This window comes from Oncorhynchus nerka, linkage group LG13 (assembly GCF_034236695.1).
Source record: "Oncorhynchus nerka isolate Pitt River linkage group LG13, Oner_Uvic_2.0, whole genome shotgun sequence".
NCBI classification, from domain to species: Eukaryota; Metazoa; Chordata; class Actinopteri; order Salmoniformes; family Salmonidae; genus Oncorhynchus; species Oncorhynchus nerka.
In genome coordinates this window covers 47205785-47219432 of record NC_088408.1, presented here as the reverse complement: position 1 = coordinate 47219432, position 13648 = coordinate 47205785, and the positions used below count along the sequence as shown (strand labels likewise).

At 42.7% G+C, this 13648-nt stretch overlaps 2 protein-coding genes across 4 annotated transcripts in view; one reads left to right on the top strand and one right to left on the bottom strand.

Moving 5' to 3' along the window:
* LOC115139584 (midasin) overlaps window positions 1–1772 on the bottom strand; it is a 52766-nt gene extending 50994 nt beyond the window's left edge. For all 3 annotated transcript variants that reach the window (XM_029677136.2, XM_029677138.2, XM_029677137.2), the window contains exons 1-4: window positions 1498–1772; window positions 909–1135; window positions 427–651; window positions 97–204 (exon numbers count right to left, since the gene is read on the bottom strand). In XM_029677136.2, the coding sequence (XP_029532996.2) occupies window positions 97–204; window positions 427–651; window positions 909–1135; window positions 1498–1593 (656 nt within the window). In that variant the 5' untranslated portion in view covers window positions 1594–1772. The remainder of the gene's footprint in view (window positions 1–96; window positions 205–426; window positions 652–908; window positions 1136–1497) is intronic.
* Window positions 1773–1907: 135 nt separating this feature from the next.
* Window positions 1908–13259, top strand: LOC115140433 (CASP8-associated protein 2-like). Its single transcript, XM_065026445.1, is given in 11 exon segments — window positions 1908–2288; window positions 3000–3089; window positions 4352–4429; window positions 4569–4672; window positions 4812–4886; window positions 5174–5289; window positions 5484–8374; window positions 8971–10034; window positions 10037–11874; window positions 11990–12089; window positions 12239–13259. Coding segments are annotated over 10 exon segments (6381 nt in total). The 5' UTR covers window positions 1908–2288; window positions 3000–3034; the 3' UTR covers window positions 12299–13259.
* Window positions 13260–13648: the final 389 nt, after the last annotated feature.

Below are 13648 nucleotides of genomic sequence, written 5' to 3'. Positions count from 1 at the left end.
GATGTTTATAAACCGATACAAGCAAAGGTTATACACTGAAAAGGTCATTCATGCATTTGCAACAGATTGTAATAATAGAAACAGAAATTAACCTACTTTATCTTCATGTGCTGAATCTCGTCACTCGACAGCACCTTTCTCAAAAAAATGGTTTTCTGATTGTCAGTCATGTGCGACACCAGGGCCAGACACTGGGCAGTGTAACTACACAGGAAAGAACCCAGACAACCACTGTTAGCATCTTCAAGTTGACTTCATTTGAACAAACAGACGGTTGTAAAAGCATCAATCAAAGCATTCAGCCCGTTTCTGAGGTGTGAGGCGGCTTGATGTACAAGTACACCCCCTCCGGACAGGAAGCTAGCCTGTCGCAAGGCCCGAGAGAGAATAGACTCGGTGAAAACGGTAGACAAGGTAGATACGCACCCTCGAACCATGATGTCGCTGGTGAGCAGTTGAGAAACACACGCACTCCAGTCCCAGAGGACTCGGAACTTGGCACAGTCGCTCTGGAGGAAGCGGAGGGTAGCACCCATTAGGTCCCGCAGCTTCATCCTCCTGGGGCCATACTGGACAGACGAGGACTCTTCACTGGTGAAGAAGAGCCTCTGGAACACTGGAGGGGCGTCGTTGAAGTACCTCGCAGCAAACCTGAGAAAGAAAAGAGGGGAGTGTAACAGCGTGGAAGTAGTGGTTGAAGTGGGCCGGTAGTACTGTGAATTTTCTACTGCTTGAGTACAAGCCCCTCATACAGAATACCAGCACTAAAATACAAACTCTGGTACGGTAAAAAATAAAGTGAGTATTGGCAGCTTTTTCATGCCACTTCAAGCACTTAGACCAGAACAGAAAAGATAACTAGTGTTTATGAAGTGTTCGTCACGTCGGAGATCAGAGGGTTCACTTACGCCTGTGCATCGGGACTGACGCCGAGGAGTTTGCTGAGCGCCACACACAGGCGCTCGTGGAGATCATGGTTGATTCTGCCGTCTGCTTTGATCCTCTGCGCGTTCCTCTCCAGCAGGTCCAGGATCAGCGGCCGGAGGTGGCGGGCGAGCAGCAATGTGTAGTCCTTCTCCAACAGCAGCTGAGACAAACATGCCAGGATGCTCTGTCTGTCCTGCTGGCTCCATATCTACAGACAAACAGAAAGACATGTCAGGTGAAAGTCAAGATTGACATTGAATTCATTAGGACTTTCCAGGCAACTGTAGACAAGCATTGGCTAAATCTATACCCTCCAATCTCAAGGGACATCCATCAATGTCATGTAAATAGCGTCCTGATAAAAGACAATTGTAATTGGGTTACATTTGCATTCATTAAGATGGTGTGTAGGCGTGGTGCAATTTCTTGGATGGTTAATAAGACGTTTAATCTATGCATATATAAGATGGTGGAATATGCAGATAGGATGCATCCCCTATCAATAAGTCATATAAAGAGACATATTACAGACACTATGGTTTTAACAAGTCAAGGAGAAATGTATCTTACCTGTTTAGTTAAATACTTGCTGAGTTCGTTGTGACTTTTGTCAATATGTCTGGAAATGGTACCAAGTGATGATAGGCTCAATTCTAAATTTTCCATCGTACCATTTGTCGTTTAGGACATAGAGATCCACAGGGAAATGAACGATAATGGGTAAACACTGTAATAGGTTGTTATATTACTCGTTGACCAAATCGTGAGGTACATCACTTGTCTATCTAGGTTGTATCACAACACCGCAAGCACGTTCCCGTTACTGTTAAAATCCAGTCCACATGTGAGAAAATCAGAAACACTTCCGGTTCGGGCGATTGTCCAAATTATGTCGCTTAGATGACGCCGATGGAAGCGACAGGCATACCTACTTCAGATAGATGCTTTTTGCTTTGGATAAATCTAAACAAATTTCATAAAAGACACCCAACAGCACAGATAGAACAAGGACATAGTTATAAATACATTTATTGGGAGGTTCCAATTAAAGATTATTCACAATTTAATGACAACGTGTTCGAGGTGTGAAACTGTGGTGTCCTATGATTAGAAAGTATTTGATTGACTTTGGCTTTGATTGAGTCTGGCCTAAACAACAGGCTGTTTTTATTTAATATTTTTATTTTGAATGCTTGAAAGTCCCGGAAGAGGCGCTGCATGTGTCTTGCAGAGACCGCGGGAAAATGTCGTTATTTCCTGCTCCCTGAAGAAGGTTGTCGAGTCGTCGCGACAGTGATTGTAAACAGATGATAAAGAATAATAACATGCTAAACAACATTCTTAGAATCGATTGTCATATGGTGAGTAGATAGTTTGTGTAAATTCACATTCCAAGGTTTTTTCATGATTTAATGTTCCTCCGTGTCTTGAGTTTGTAGATGGGTACGTTTGTGTGGGTCCCATAGCTAGCTAACGTTAGCTGGCTTGTGTCAGTCCGCTAGCTAAAGTATTGTAACGGTAACTATTTTGTGGCTGTGTCATTCCATCATATCCTTGCTCTTGGTGCATGTGACGTTACAAGGAGCCGACATAGCTGATTTTAAGTTTGCTCAATGAACTACAAACATAATTGTTTTGTTGTTAACTAAATGACTGGCTAACTAACAAGCTTACTAGCTACTCAATCTAGGCATTGGTAATAGTTAGTAGCTACCACCAACCCAGCAGAAGCCCTTGTGCTAGCCATTCCAGCCAGAGTAACATGTTTTGTAACGTTATGCTTCTTAGATCCTAGGTAGCTTGCTATTTGACATTAGGCAACTTACTGTTAATAACTAGCTAAAGTAGTTGACATTAGAAAGCTTACTGATAATTATAAGAGCTAGCTAGTTGTGTGATCATGCTACAAGATAACTTAACGTTACTTCTTTTAAAATCCAGGCATTAGTCTCTAGAAGGTCCAAATGTGTTGCTGATCACTTTTCCAATCGACCTCACCAATTTCAAGATATCTGGACTATTTTGCAAGTAATGCATGGCTTGCCTCACAAATTATGCATCGTTTCTTTTAGCTACATCTCTGAGCCATTGATTGAGCATCAGGAGAATGGAGGGGGATTTGATGGATGAAGTGTATGGTGACCTCAGCCAAGACCACCATAGTGAGTACAATGCTATAACCTATTTCACTGTCCATAGATGGTGGATTTAAAAATATATATATATATTTCACCTTTATTTAACTAGGTAGGCCAGTTGAGAACCAGTTCTCATTGACAACTGCGACCCGACCAAGATAACACAAAGCAGTGCGACAAAAACAACAACACAGAGTTACACATGGGATAAACAAACGTACAGTCAATAAAACAATAGAGAAATCTATATACAGTGAGTGCAAATGTAGTAAGATTAGGGAGGTAAGGCAATAAATAGGCCATAGTGGTGAAACAATTACAATTTAGTATTAACACTGGAGTGATAGATGTGCAGATTATGATGTGCAAGTAGAGATACTGGGGTGCAAAATGCGAAAATAAATAACAATATGGGGATGAGGTAGTTGGGTGGGTTATTTACAGATGGGCTGCTGAAAGACATGGTACAACTTCCCTAAAGTACACTGAAGAAAAATATAAATGCAACAATTGCAAAGATTTTACTGAGTTACAGTTCATATAAGGAAATCAGTTAATTTACATAAATTCATTAGTCCCTAATCTGTGGATTTCTGATGACTGTGAATACAGATATGCAGTTGTTGGTCACATATACTTTAATACATCCCCCTAAGGTTGAAAATCGAATTAGCATAATAATAAAAAACAATCCCCATAAAAAAATCAGTTTAAGCTAGAGATGTGTTTTTTTGCATTGGATGCGTCTCAATCTGCACTTCTACATCTACGGTGAAAGTTGACAGAGCTAGAGCAGTGTTTGTCAGCTCCCTAAAAATCTGTCTTCTCACAAAATTGTCTGTAGCCGAGAGAAGTAAACAAAATTGTGCACAAAAATTGAGAGAAGCTTTTTGTGCATATGGAACATTTTAAAAGATCTTTTATCTCGGCTCATGAAACATTAGACCAACACTTCCCATGTTGCATTTTATATTGTTGTTCAGTATAGTTACTGCCATGAGTTGATCTGTATTCTTATTGTATAACTGTTCTGTCACAAAGCACTCTTATGGAAAAGTATGAATTCTCCTATTCTCTCTTGTATTGTTCGGTAAGGGTCGAGCCATACCGGATTTATGCACTCAAAGAAAATACACATACCTATCTTATGTGGATCCCTTACTACATAAGCATATTATCTGTACTGTATCCAATAACACAAGGCATTTCTGCAGTAATATTATTCCATCTGATGAAATTACAGAAGTGCAATATGTGGGTAACTTTGCGATACTTTTACCCCACAGATACCACAGCAGCTTTCAATGAAGACTCTGTGGATATTTATTTTGGTTTAGAAAGTCCAAAGATGAATTCGAACGCAGGTAAACATCACTCAAACGCACACATTGGTTTCTTTACGAGATGGTCAGATATATATATATTTTTACAAGTCGAAAAGATACCCACGTTGCTGATATGAGAACTGATAACATACTTTGTGTTTGTGCAATCTTATTACAGAAAGGAATTACACACTCCTCTCACCACAGAATCTGAAATATATGGATTTGTATGAAGAAATCATAACAGAAGAACAGCAGGATAGAGAGTCTTCTTACAATGAGGTGTGTACCATAATGCTTATCCAATTCATATATGCATTTTTTTTTTTTACCCCCGGGTTTGTCTTAAATGGAATGCTGGTACACAGCTCCTTTTCCCATTAGAAATGAATAACCATCAGTACCCCCTATCTCATTACAGTTGAGGACAAGATTCAATGCAGCACAAAGCCAAGTTGATGAGTTAATGAGAAGGTTGCAGCAGACTGAAACACAGGTTTGTAATAGAAAGTCTTAAGTGTCTCTCGTGTATTAGTAGTACCCCTTGAAATAATAATAACCAGTACTTGAAATAATTGGATTGTACAAATAAAAATGTTCCTTGACAATCATGAATGTGATTCTGTCGCGATGAAAAGGCTAAATTGGCAAAATTATTACATTGATTATCCCATTTACATTTTTAGTCATTTAGCAGACGCTCTTGTCCAGAACTAATTACATTACAGTTAGTGTAAGTTAGTGTTACCACTTACGTGCTTGACATGCGTTTTCCCTTTGAAGAATACAACGCTGAACACAGAGAACAGCCGCCTGAAGAAGAACATCTGTGCGCTCATCAAGACAGCTAAAATGGAGGTTGTGCGGAAGGACGAGGAGATAAATAGGTTGAGCCAAAGGTAAGTGTCTTGGACCTTCATATACACCTGTGAAGTGGTAACTCGTAGTTGGCAGGGTACTCACGGTTATTTAGGGATGTACATCTCCAACGGGGACAGGCAAGAACAGAAAATACACATTTTACACAAATGTATACTTTCTATGAACTCTCTGTAAATCTAAGCATGTGAGTAAATTATGTTTCAACTTTTAGTTTCAGGCCGAGGAGGGGTCCTGTAGTTCACCATCAATCTCAGATGAACTGCCTGAGAAATCCAATTCCAACCCGACTGAATCCTACGGGGCCGTCTCAACTTAGCCAACCACAAGTTCCAAACCGACTGAATCCTACGGGGCCGTCTCAACTTAGCCAACCACAAGTTCCAAACCAACTGAATTCTACGGGGCCGTCTCAACTTACCCAACCACAAGTTCCAAACCGACTGAATCCTACGGGGCAGTCACAACCTAGCCAACCACAAGTTCCAACCCGACTGAATCCTACGGGGCCGTCTCAACTTAGCCAACCACAAGTTCCAAACCGACTGAATCCTACGGGGCAGTCACAACCTAGCCAACCACAAGTTCCAACCCGACTGAATCCTACGGGGCCGTCTCAACTTAGCCAACCACTAGTTCCAACTAGACAGAATCTTACAGGGCAGCCTCCACCAAGCCAACCCCCGGGTCCTAGACAGGATTGTGTTGTAAAGGATCTTAGCCAGCTCCTCTGTAAAGACAGAGATGTGGTCCACCCCCTTCTCCCTCCAACCCCCTCTGATGCAACAGTTTTCCGACCACCTCTTCCTGATACAACAGTTTTCCGACCACCTCTTCCTGATACAACAGTTCTCAGACCACCTCTTCTTGATGCAACAGTTCTCAGACCACCTCTTCTTGATGCAACAGTTCTCAGACCACCTCTTCCTGTCACTTCAAAGACCGCTAAAGGAGATTCAGAAACTCCAGTGAAACGCACTGTTGGTAGTTCCAGCCAGGACTCTGTGAATAGACACCCTACACGTGAACTTGACCCGTCAGACGAGCCGAAACAAACCAAGCACAGAGAAGGCGGAGGTGGAAATCCAAGGCTGTCCGACTCAAATGAGCAGCGAAAATATAACTCCAAGTCAAGCAGATGCCCTCGTCTCTCAGATGTTGAGGTACGCAGGAGATCAGAGCGGGCCAAAAATCCAGCCTCGGACATTTTGCATTGCACTGCTTCCTCTGACCGCACTTCCGAAGGATTGTCTAAAGATTGTGCAGCCTATCAATCAAAAGGTTCTAGTCGGCATTATCAGGAGCTCAGGCGTGATAAGGGTGATGGTAATAGGCATAGTAGAGGTACTAAAGACATTTCCTCTAACAGAAAGCATGCCTATTTGAACCAAGCCAGTGTCACTGAACGATCCAGTGAATCTTTTAATCGCAAGGGAGGGACAAGTCCTCCAAGGGACCGTCGAAGGAAAGAGGAGAGAAGAAGAGAGGATGAGGTCAGAAAAGAAAAGAATACATCAAAAAAATCAGGAGAAAGAAAAAGCACTTGTACAGAGAGAAGAAGAACAAAGGAAAGTGGCCGATGCAGTAAGGACGTCAGTAAGGACAAGACAATGGACGACAGTAAAGTCGGGGGGCAAAAGACAGGTGAGAAGTCTGAATTTCTTCCATCTGAGGCTAAAGTGGCTGCGAAAAGCTCTGTAGAGGAAACTGGTCCAAACAGAAAGTTAAGTTTCATGGAAACTCTGAATCTTACCCTGTCACCAGTTAAAAAACCAAGACCGCTTGCTGAAACCAAGGAACGGGAGGGCACACCACCTGAGGAAGTTTCTGAAGACCAGTCAGCGGAAGACAGTGGACAGCCTGATCTAGACAAGTTACTCATCTTAGACGAAATCAACAGCAGTGTGGTAGAGACCGACGAGGTCTTTGAGGACCCAGTGGTACAGCCCACTTCAGAAATCCCAATGCCTTCGGAACCTGGAAGTATTGACCTTCGACATACAGACAAAGAACCTTGTCAGGATGCTAACAAAGGTCTGACTGAGGCCACAGTGGCCAAAAAGCAACCTAAGTGCCAGTTAGAAGTGGAAGACACTATTGTCCAAGGTGTCTCTGAAGGTAAGCCTGAGCTGCCAGAGGCCACAGTGGATCAGAGGACTGAACCCACCACACCAGAACCTCTCAGGGAGGTTTGTGTTTCAGCTCCAGACTGTGCCATTGTTTTGAGAACTCCACTGAAAAGCAGACCTGAAGAATGTGCCTCTGCGAATAAAGTGAGTGAGTCTGAGGATTTTACTGCTGCTGATGTCACTGCTCCTACTGTGGCTGGGAATTGTGGAAACAGTTCAAATACTGACACTGGCCTATCGTCTAACGGATTTACCCCTGACCATTCAATGGGAAATGTAGTTCTTATTACTGACAATTGGGTGTGTAAGCCAAACGGTAAAACTCCCAGTCCTTTGGTCTGTGAAAGTCAAGCTGTTGAAACTGTGACACATGTTCCACCCGCTGCTGTCTGTGTGGGACATCCTGCTGTTGAAGGTGTTTCAGGAAAAGAACCATCGGAATCTCTGCAATTGCCACTGCCTGCCTCTGTTATTTCAACCTCTAGTCTAGACGTGACAGCAGAGGTGCAAGATATTTCCAAGCATGGTGTTTCCAGTACGATTAGCATGGAGGTAATTCCAGAGATCTGCATTACATCTGAGATCGTTGAAGATGCCACAGAGATACCTCTGGAGTGTGAGAAAGAGAGGACTGTTGTGGAACAAGGTTCACCGTTGAGCGGTTTTGAAGTGTCTAAGGTGAGCAGCACAACGGGAGAGGTTGCACCATCAGCACAGCACAACAGTGGCTTGTCACAAACGCCAAAGAAGTCCCTCGATTCTGAGCCAAGTCACACAGAGAATGAGGACATGAATGTTGAGCCCTCTAGCTCCATTCCATTGGCCCATGATGAGAACTCGATGATGCTTACACTGGGCAGCCTTAAAGGTATTCCAGATGCCATCAGCCCACTCACAAGCCCAGTCCGTCCAATGAGAAAAAGCCATCAGCCGCCATGTCACAGCAAACCTGCTTACGTCAAGAGTCTTCGCAACGGTAAGCATCACTTCGATGACAATTCATCACTTAAATGACAATGAACCTCGTATTCATTACAGCACCATACCAGAGTCTACATGTACATACATCTAAGGCGCGTTTCTATGATATGTTGTTAAAAAGATGGGAAAGGTCCTAAAAAATGCTTCTCTGTGACATAACAGGGTGGGATTATTATTATTTTATTTTTTTAAGTTGGTTTTTCAAAGTCTACAACGAGTTTCTAGCCAGAGAGAAGAGTATTTTCTTGCTCCCCACATCACAGTTTAAACTGTTGCAATTTTTAATGATGTAATCGGGTAGAACTTTCAAAAGTTGTTTTCACATGTAGACAATGGTATTGTCCTGGAGATGATCAAATGATGTTGGAAAGTGGTGGAGTTGCTCTTTAAGATATTTCACCATGGGTATGGTTAAGATTTTATTAATTTTATGAAAATGTTTAATTATTGTCAAAGTTAAGAAGATGCAGCAATAGCCTATGTTTTTAATCATCTGCCTAATTCCATGATACTGAATTTACTTTGTCAACATAGGCCTACAGGTTATGCCTTTTACTTAGCTAATGAAACCAAAAATCTTGTATTTGACAGAGTTTACCAGTGCTGCTGGGGATCCCAATTCAAAGAAGTTAGATGTGAATATGGAGAACAAGAATCCTGGCCGCTCCATTGCAAGTGCTACACAACAAGCTGTGGATCGGGCTTCTGTCTGTTCTTCTAGCCCTGAGGATGAATTGGAAGAGGGTGAAATTCTTAGTGAAGGGGAAGAAACTCCAATCACGCCAAGTTCTCCAGCCAAAACGGTTAGGCCCACAAGCCCGGTTAAAAGTCAACAAATTCCCAAGTCATCCCCTAGGCTTTCCAAGAAGTCGCTTGAAGAGAAAGGGAATTCTAAACTCTTAAGTAAAACCTTGATTTCACCAGTTGGAAGCCCCATGTCAAAAGCTCGCTATAAAACGGTTCAACCTCCGTTACCCAAAGCTGCCTTGTGTACCGTGGAGGAGGTTATGGCCATGTTTGTAAAGATCCGCTATGCGTGCAGGAAAAAGTACATGAAGCTTCGTTCAACCTTCTCTAAGGAACGCTTCTGCGGTGTTATGGACATGTCCCTTGACTCTTTTACAGACTTTGTTGATAGTGTCAGCTTTACTAAACTATGCAGCCAAGAAGATGACCTCAAAGTGAAATTGAAGAACAACATAATGTCTGTTTTGAGTAAGTTATCAAATAATGGCATTGTCAACCGCATCTTTGACCAGGAACCACTTAATATGAAGTCGAAACTGTGGGAATTTGTGAATGTGCAGTTAGACTTCTTATTCAAGGAAATTCAGACTGCTCTGAGAAGTGTTTGCAAATCCTCAAATGGAAACCAGTCTGCAGGAGCTGAAAAAAGGGACTTGAGTCTCTCCAAGCAGCCAGTGAAGTCCCCCAAGCAGCCAGTGAAGTCCCCCAAGCAGCCAGTGAAGTCCCCCAAGCAGCCAGTGAAGTCCCCCAAGCAGCCAGTGAAGTCCCCCAAGCAGCCAGTGAAGTCCCCAAAGCAGCCAGTGAAGTCCCCCAAGCAGCCAGTGAAGTTCCCCAAGCAGCCAGTGATGTCATCGGTGTCCACAGCCTCTAAACTTAAAAGACCGCAGGGAGCGGTACAAAAAACGAAAATTGTGTGTCCAGAACATCTGCAAGTAAAAGACCGCAAGAGGAATTAACAGACTGTGTTGAACCCAACATAAAAAGAACCAGGGCTCAGACTCTCCCCCCTTGCAAAACCGGTCTTGGAAGAGGCAAAAATATTAAAATGTCATTTGAAGAAGACAAGGAATCAGAGCCTCAAACCTCAGATCATCCTCTTATGCAACCTCCTTTGCAACACGAGTTAGAGATCTTATCATCAAACAGCCCTTCGTCTGCTGAGAAAACGGCTGCCTATGTTCGCCGGCTGTCTCAAAATGGCTCACTCCATGACAAGTCTGACTTCGAAATCCTCACAGAACAGCAAGCCTCCAACCTAACATTCAACCTGGTGACAGACTCCCAGATGGGAGAGATCTTCAAGTGTCTGTTACAAGGGTCTGATCTGCTAGAAACGAATGTCTCAGCTGGGGACAATCACGGCTGGCCTCTTGGTACTCCTCGGAAAGGAGAGCGCTTCCGAGGCGTTGCCACCCCAAGCAAAGTTTGTACCACAACCAAAGTTGGTACTCCCTCTAAAGTCATTGCCACATGGTCTTCTATTTCACCATGCAAGTTTTCCTCTCCAAATTCAAAAGTCCAAATTCCACTAAATCCAGCTTTGTTGGATGAGAGTTGCATGTTGGAGGTGCCCTCCAGCCTACCAGAAGACAAAATGACATCGCAGTCCAGTGTGTTCTCGCAGAGATCTTATTCCATTTTGGCAGAAGATCTGGCTGTCTCCCTCACAATTCCTTCGCCTCTCAAGTCTGACAATCACCTCAGCTTCTTGCACCCAGCCAGCGTGGAGCCCATGTCTGCTCCAGATAGTGTCATCAGTGCACATTTCAGTGAGGATGCTCTTATGGATGGGGAAGATGCTACAGAGCAGGACATTCACCTTGCCCTGGACACAGACAACTCCAGCGGTGCGTCAAGCGGTGGTGGCAGGACTAGGGAGGCTCCTGTTAACCCCCTGTTTCACTTCAAGCCTCACTTGCCCATGCAGGCAGTAGTGATGGAGAAGTCAAATGATCATTTCATTGTGAGGATACGGCATGCAAACACCAGCCCAGACATCAACTCCAACAACTCAGGTGTCAACTTCACCAACCTAGGCATCAACTGCACCAACCCAGGCATCAACTTCTCCAACCTAGGCAACAACTCCACCAGCCTAGTGGTCAACCCCACATGCCTAGGAATTAAATCAACGAGCCAAGGAGTCAACTCTTCAAGCCCAGGAAGTGTAAACTCTACCTACCCAGGAAATAACTCTACCAACAAAGACACAAACTCAAGCTACCCATGTGTCAACTCCACAATCCCACAAGTCAACTGCACCAACCCAGTTATCTACCCCATAAGTGCAGACATCAATCCAAGGGCTGTCTCAAGCCCTCAAACACCACCAGGAGAAGAACAACATGGCAAAGACCAAGGAAAAACTCCTTCTAAAACCCATTTTTCGGAGGCCAGTCCTCCTTTCTACCTTTCCACAAGCACCGAAACAGCATCTGCGCTGTCTTCACCATGCCTCACCATCATAGAAGACACACCGGAGAGGGACCACAGCAAGGGTAAGACGGGGAAAAAGCGGACAAGGCACCACGTCGAAATGAAAGCAAAGCGGCCTAAAAAGGAGGTGATCCCTGAGAAGATCAAGCATAAAAATAAGTCCTCAAAAAGGGCCAAAGGAAAGGAGACTAGAAGCTCCAAGAGCGAGAGAAGTAAAGTCACTACTCCACCCCAATCTACCCCATCACCCAACAGCCTGTCTGCCAAGAATATCATCATAAGAAAGGGGGCAGTGGTGGTGACTTGGACAAGGTGAGTTGGGTTTTAACATTCATGCCTTTTTGTTTACGTACCATCTTGCATGTTAGCTGTTGGGGAGTCTTCAAGTGTCATGATTTTCACTGAAAACCGTCATTTTCTTTTAAAGGGATGAAGACCGAGATATTCTCCTGGCGCTGAAGATGAAAGGTGCCTCTCCAGATACTTTCTCTTCCCTATCGGAGAAGATGAACAAGACACCCGCTCAGGTATGTCTTTACCTATTTGCTGTGTTTGGAGTTTTCTTTTTCATAGTAATGGAATGCTATGTTTCTGATTTGAGACTAGTAGTTATTGTTGAGCATTAATGTCGGTTCTGTATATTTGAGTATTTAAAAAATATATATATATCTTTTAGATTGCAGAGAGATTTTCCCAGCTGATGAAGCTTTTTAAGAAGAAGAAGATGGCAAGTTGACTTTCCAGAATCGTAGAATTTTTCTTCATTCAATGAAGATTTCGTGTACTATGCTTTTTTTTTTTTTTTTTTTTACTCAGATGTCGCAAGGTCAAGGCTCGAATTTCCCATTTGACGAATGAGCAGAAGCAGATCATCTGAATTTGATCCCTGTAATTGATGGCCCTGGAACATATGAAGGCCAAACCAACTAGATCTCAAACTGAATTTGTTTTGTTTTTTGTTTGTTTGATGGGTGGTCAGCAAGGATCAGAATATCCTTGAGGTAACATCCACACAGGCTTCAATGTATCATCTCCCCACAGCCTAAATGAATACAGCTCGTATAAGCTGTTTTGGTACATCTGCACTAGTATTTTTTTCTTTTTGTTTGCGTTAAATCTAATCTACCATGTTGATCCTGGGCAATATCCCATATCAACTTCACAACTCTTAATATGCCCCCAGCAAGTTTATACCATATGTGGAGTAAAACACTGCTGCAATCATACATTTAATCTGAACTAATTGACACATTTTAGCAGTAAATGGGGAGTTGTCTCTGATACTTTTATGGAGCATTGTCGTATGTACTAAAGTTACTTTTTATACAACGTCTGGGGGGGGGTTGTTTGGAAATAAAGATTGGAACTACAATTCAGGTCACATTTATATCTTATTTAATGCTGTACGGTCACATGGCAGAAAGTACATTTTACTGTACGGTATGTCAACAGTATTCTATTTTGGATATATATTGTACTGACTTCAAGATGGTGAGTTAAATGAATAAATAAGGCGTACACGTTCCATTTTATGTACGATTCAAGGTGGTATGTTTATAGAAATTAAGGATTTTAAGGGGAACATTTCCTGTCAGATTTTTGGTTGGTTGGTTTTGGATGAGTGACTACCTGGTTAAACAAATGTACACTGTATATTGTGCATATTTTGGTTTTGTAAATAAAGTGTATTTATTTAACTTGGTTTTGATTTATTAATGGAAATTGAACTCAATGACTACTTACCACCCAAATGAGTACAGCATATTTTAGGCACATTCTCAACTGCTGCTTAGGTTTTATTAGCAACGGGCAGCATATCTTCTGGCCAAAAGTATGAAAGCTTCATGGTCATAGTTCAGCACACTTATTTTTGCTGCAACAGCTGTCATGGGATATTGTTCATTAATAATTAATCCTTCTGGAGGGCAATGTTTCAAGGTAATACATGCTCTAATATGAATATCCAGAAACTGGGCCACGAAGTATGGGAATTGAGGTCAGTGCCTAAGGATGTACTTGCCTTAGCTCACTGAAACAAAGTTGAATGAAGTTGGTTATAGCAGAGTGGTTGTAAGGACACCTTCTC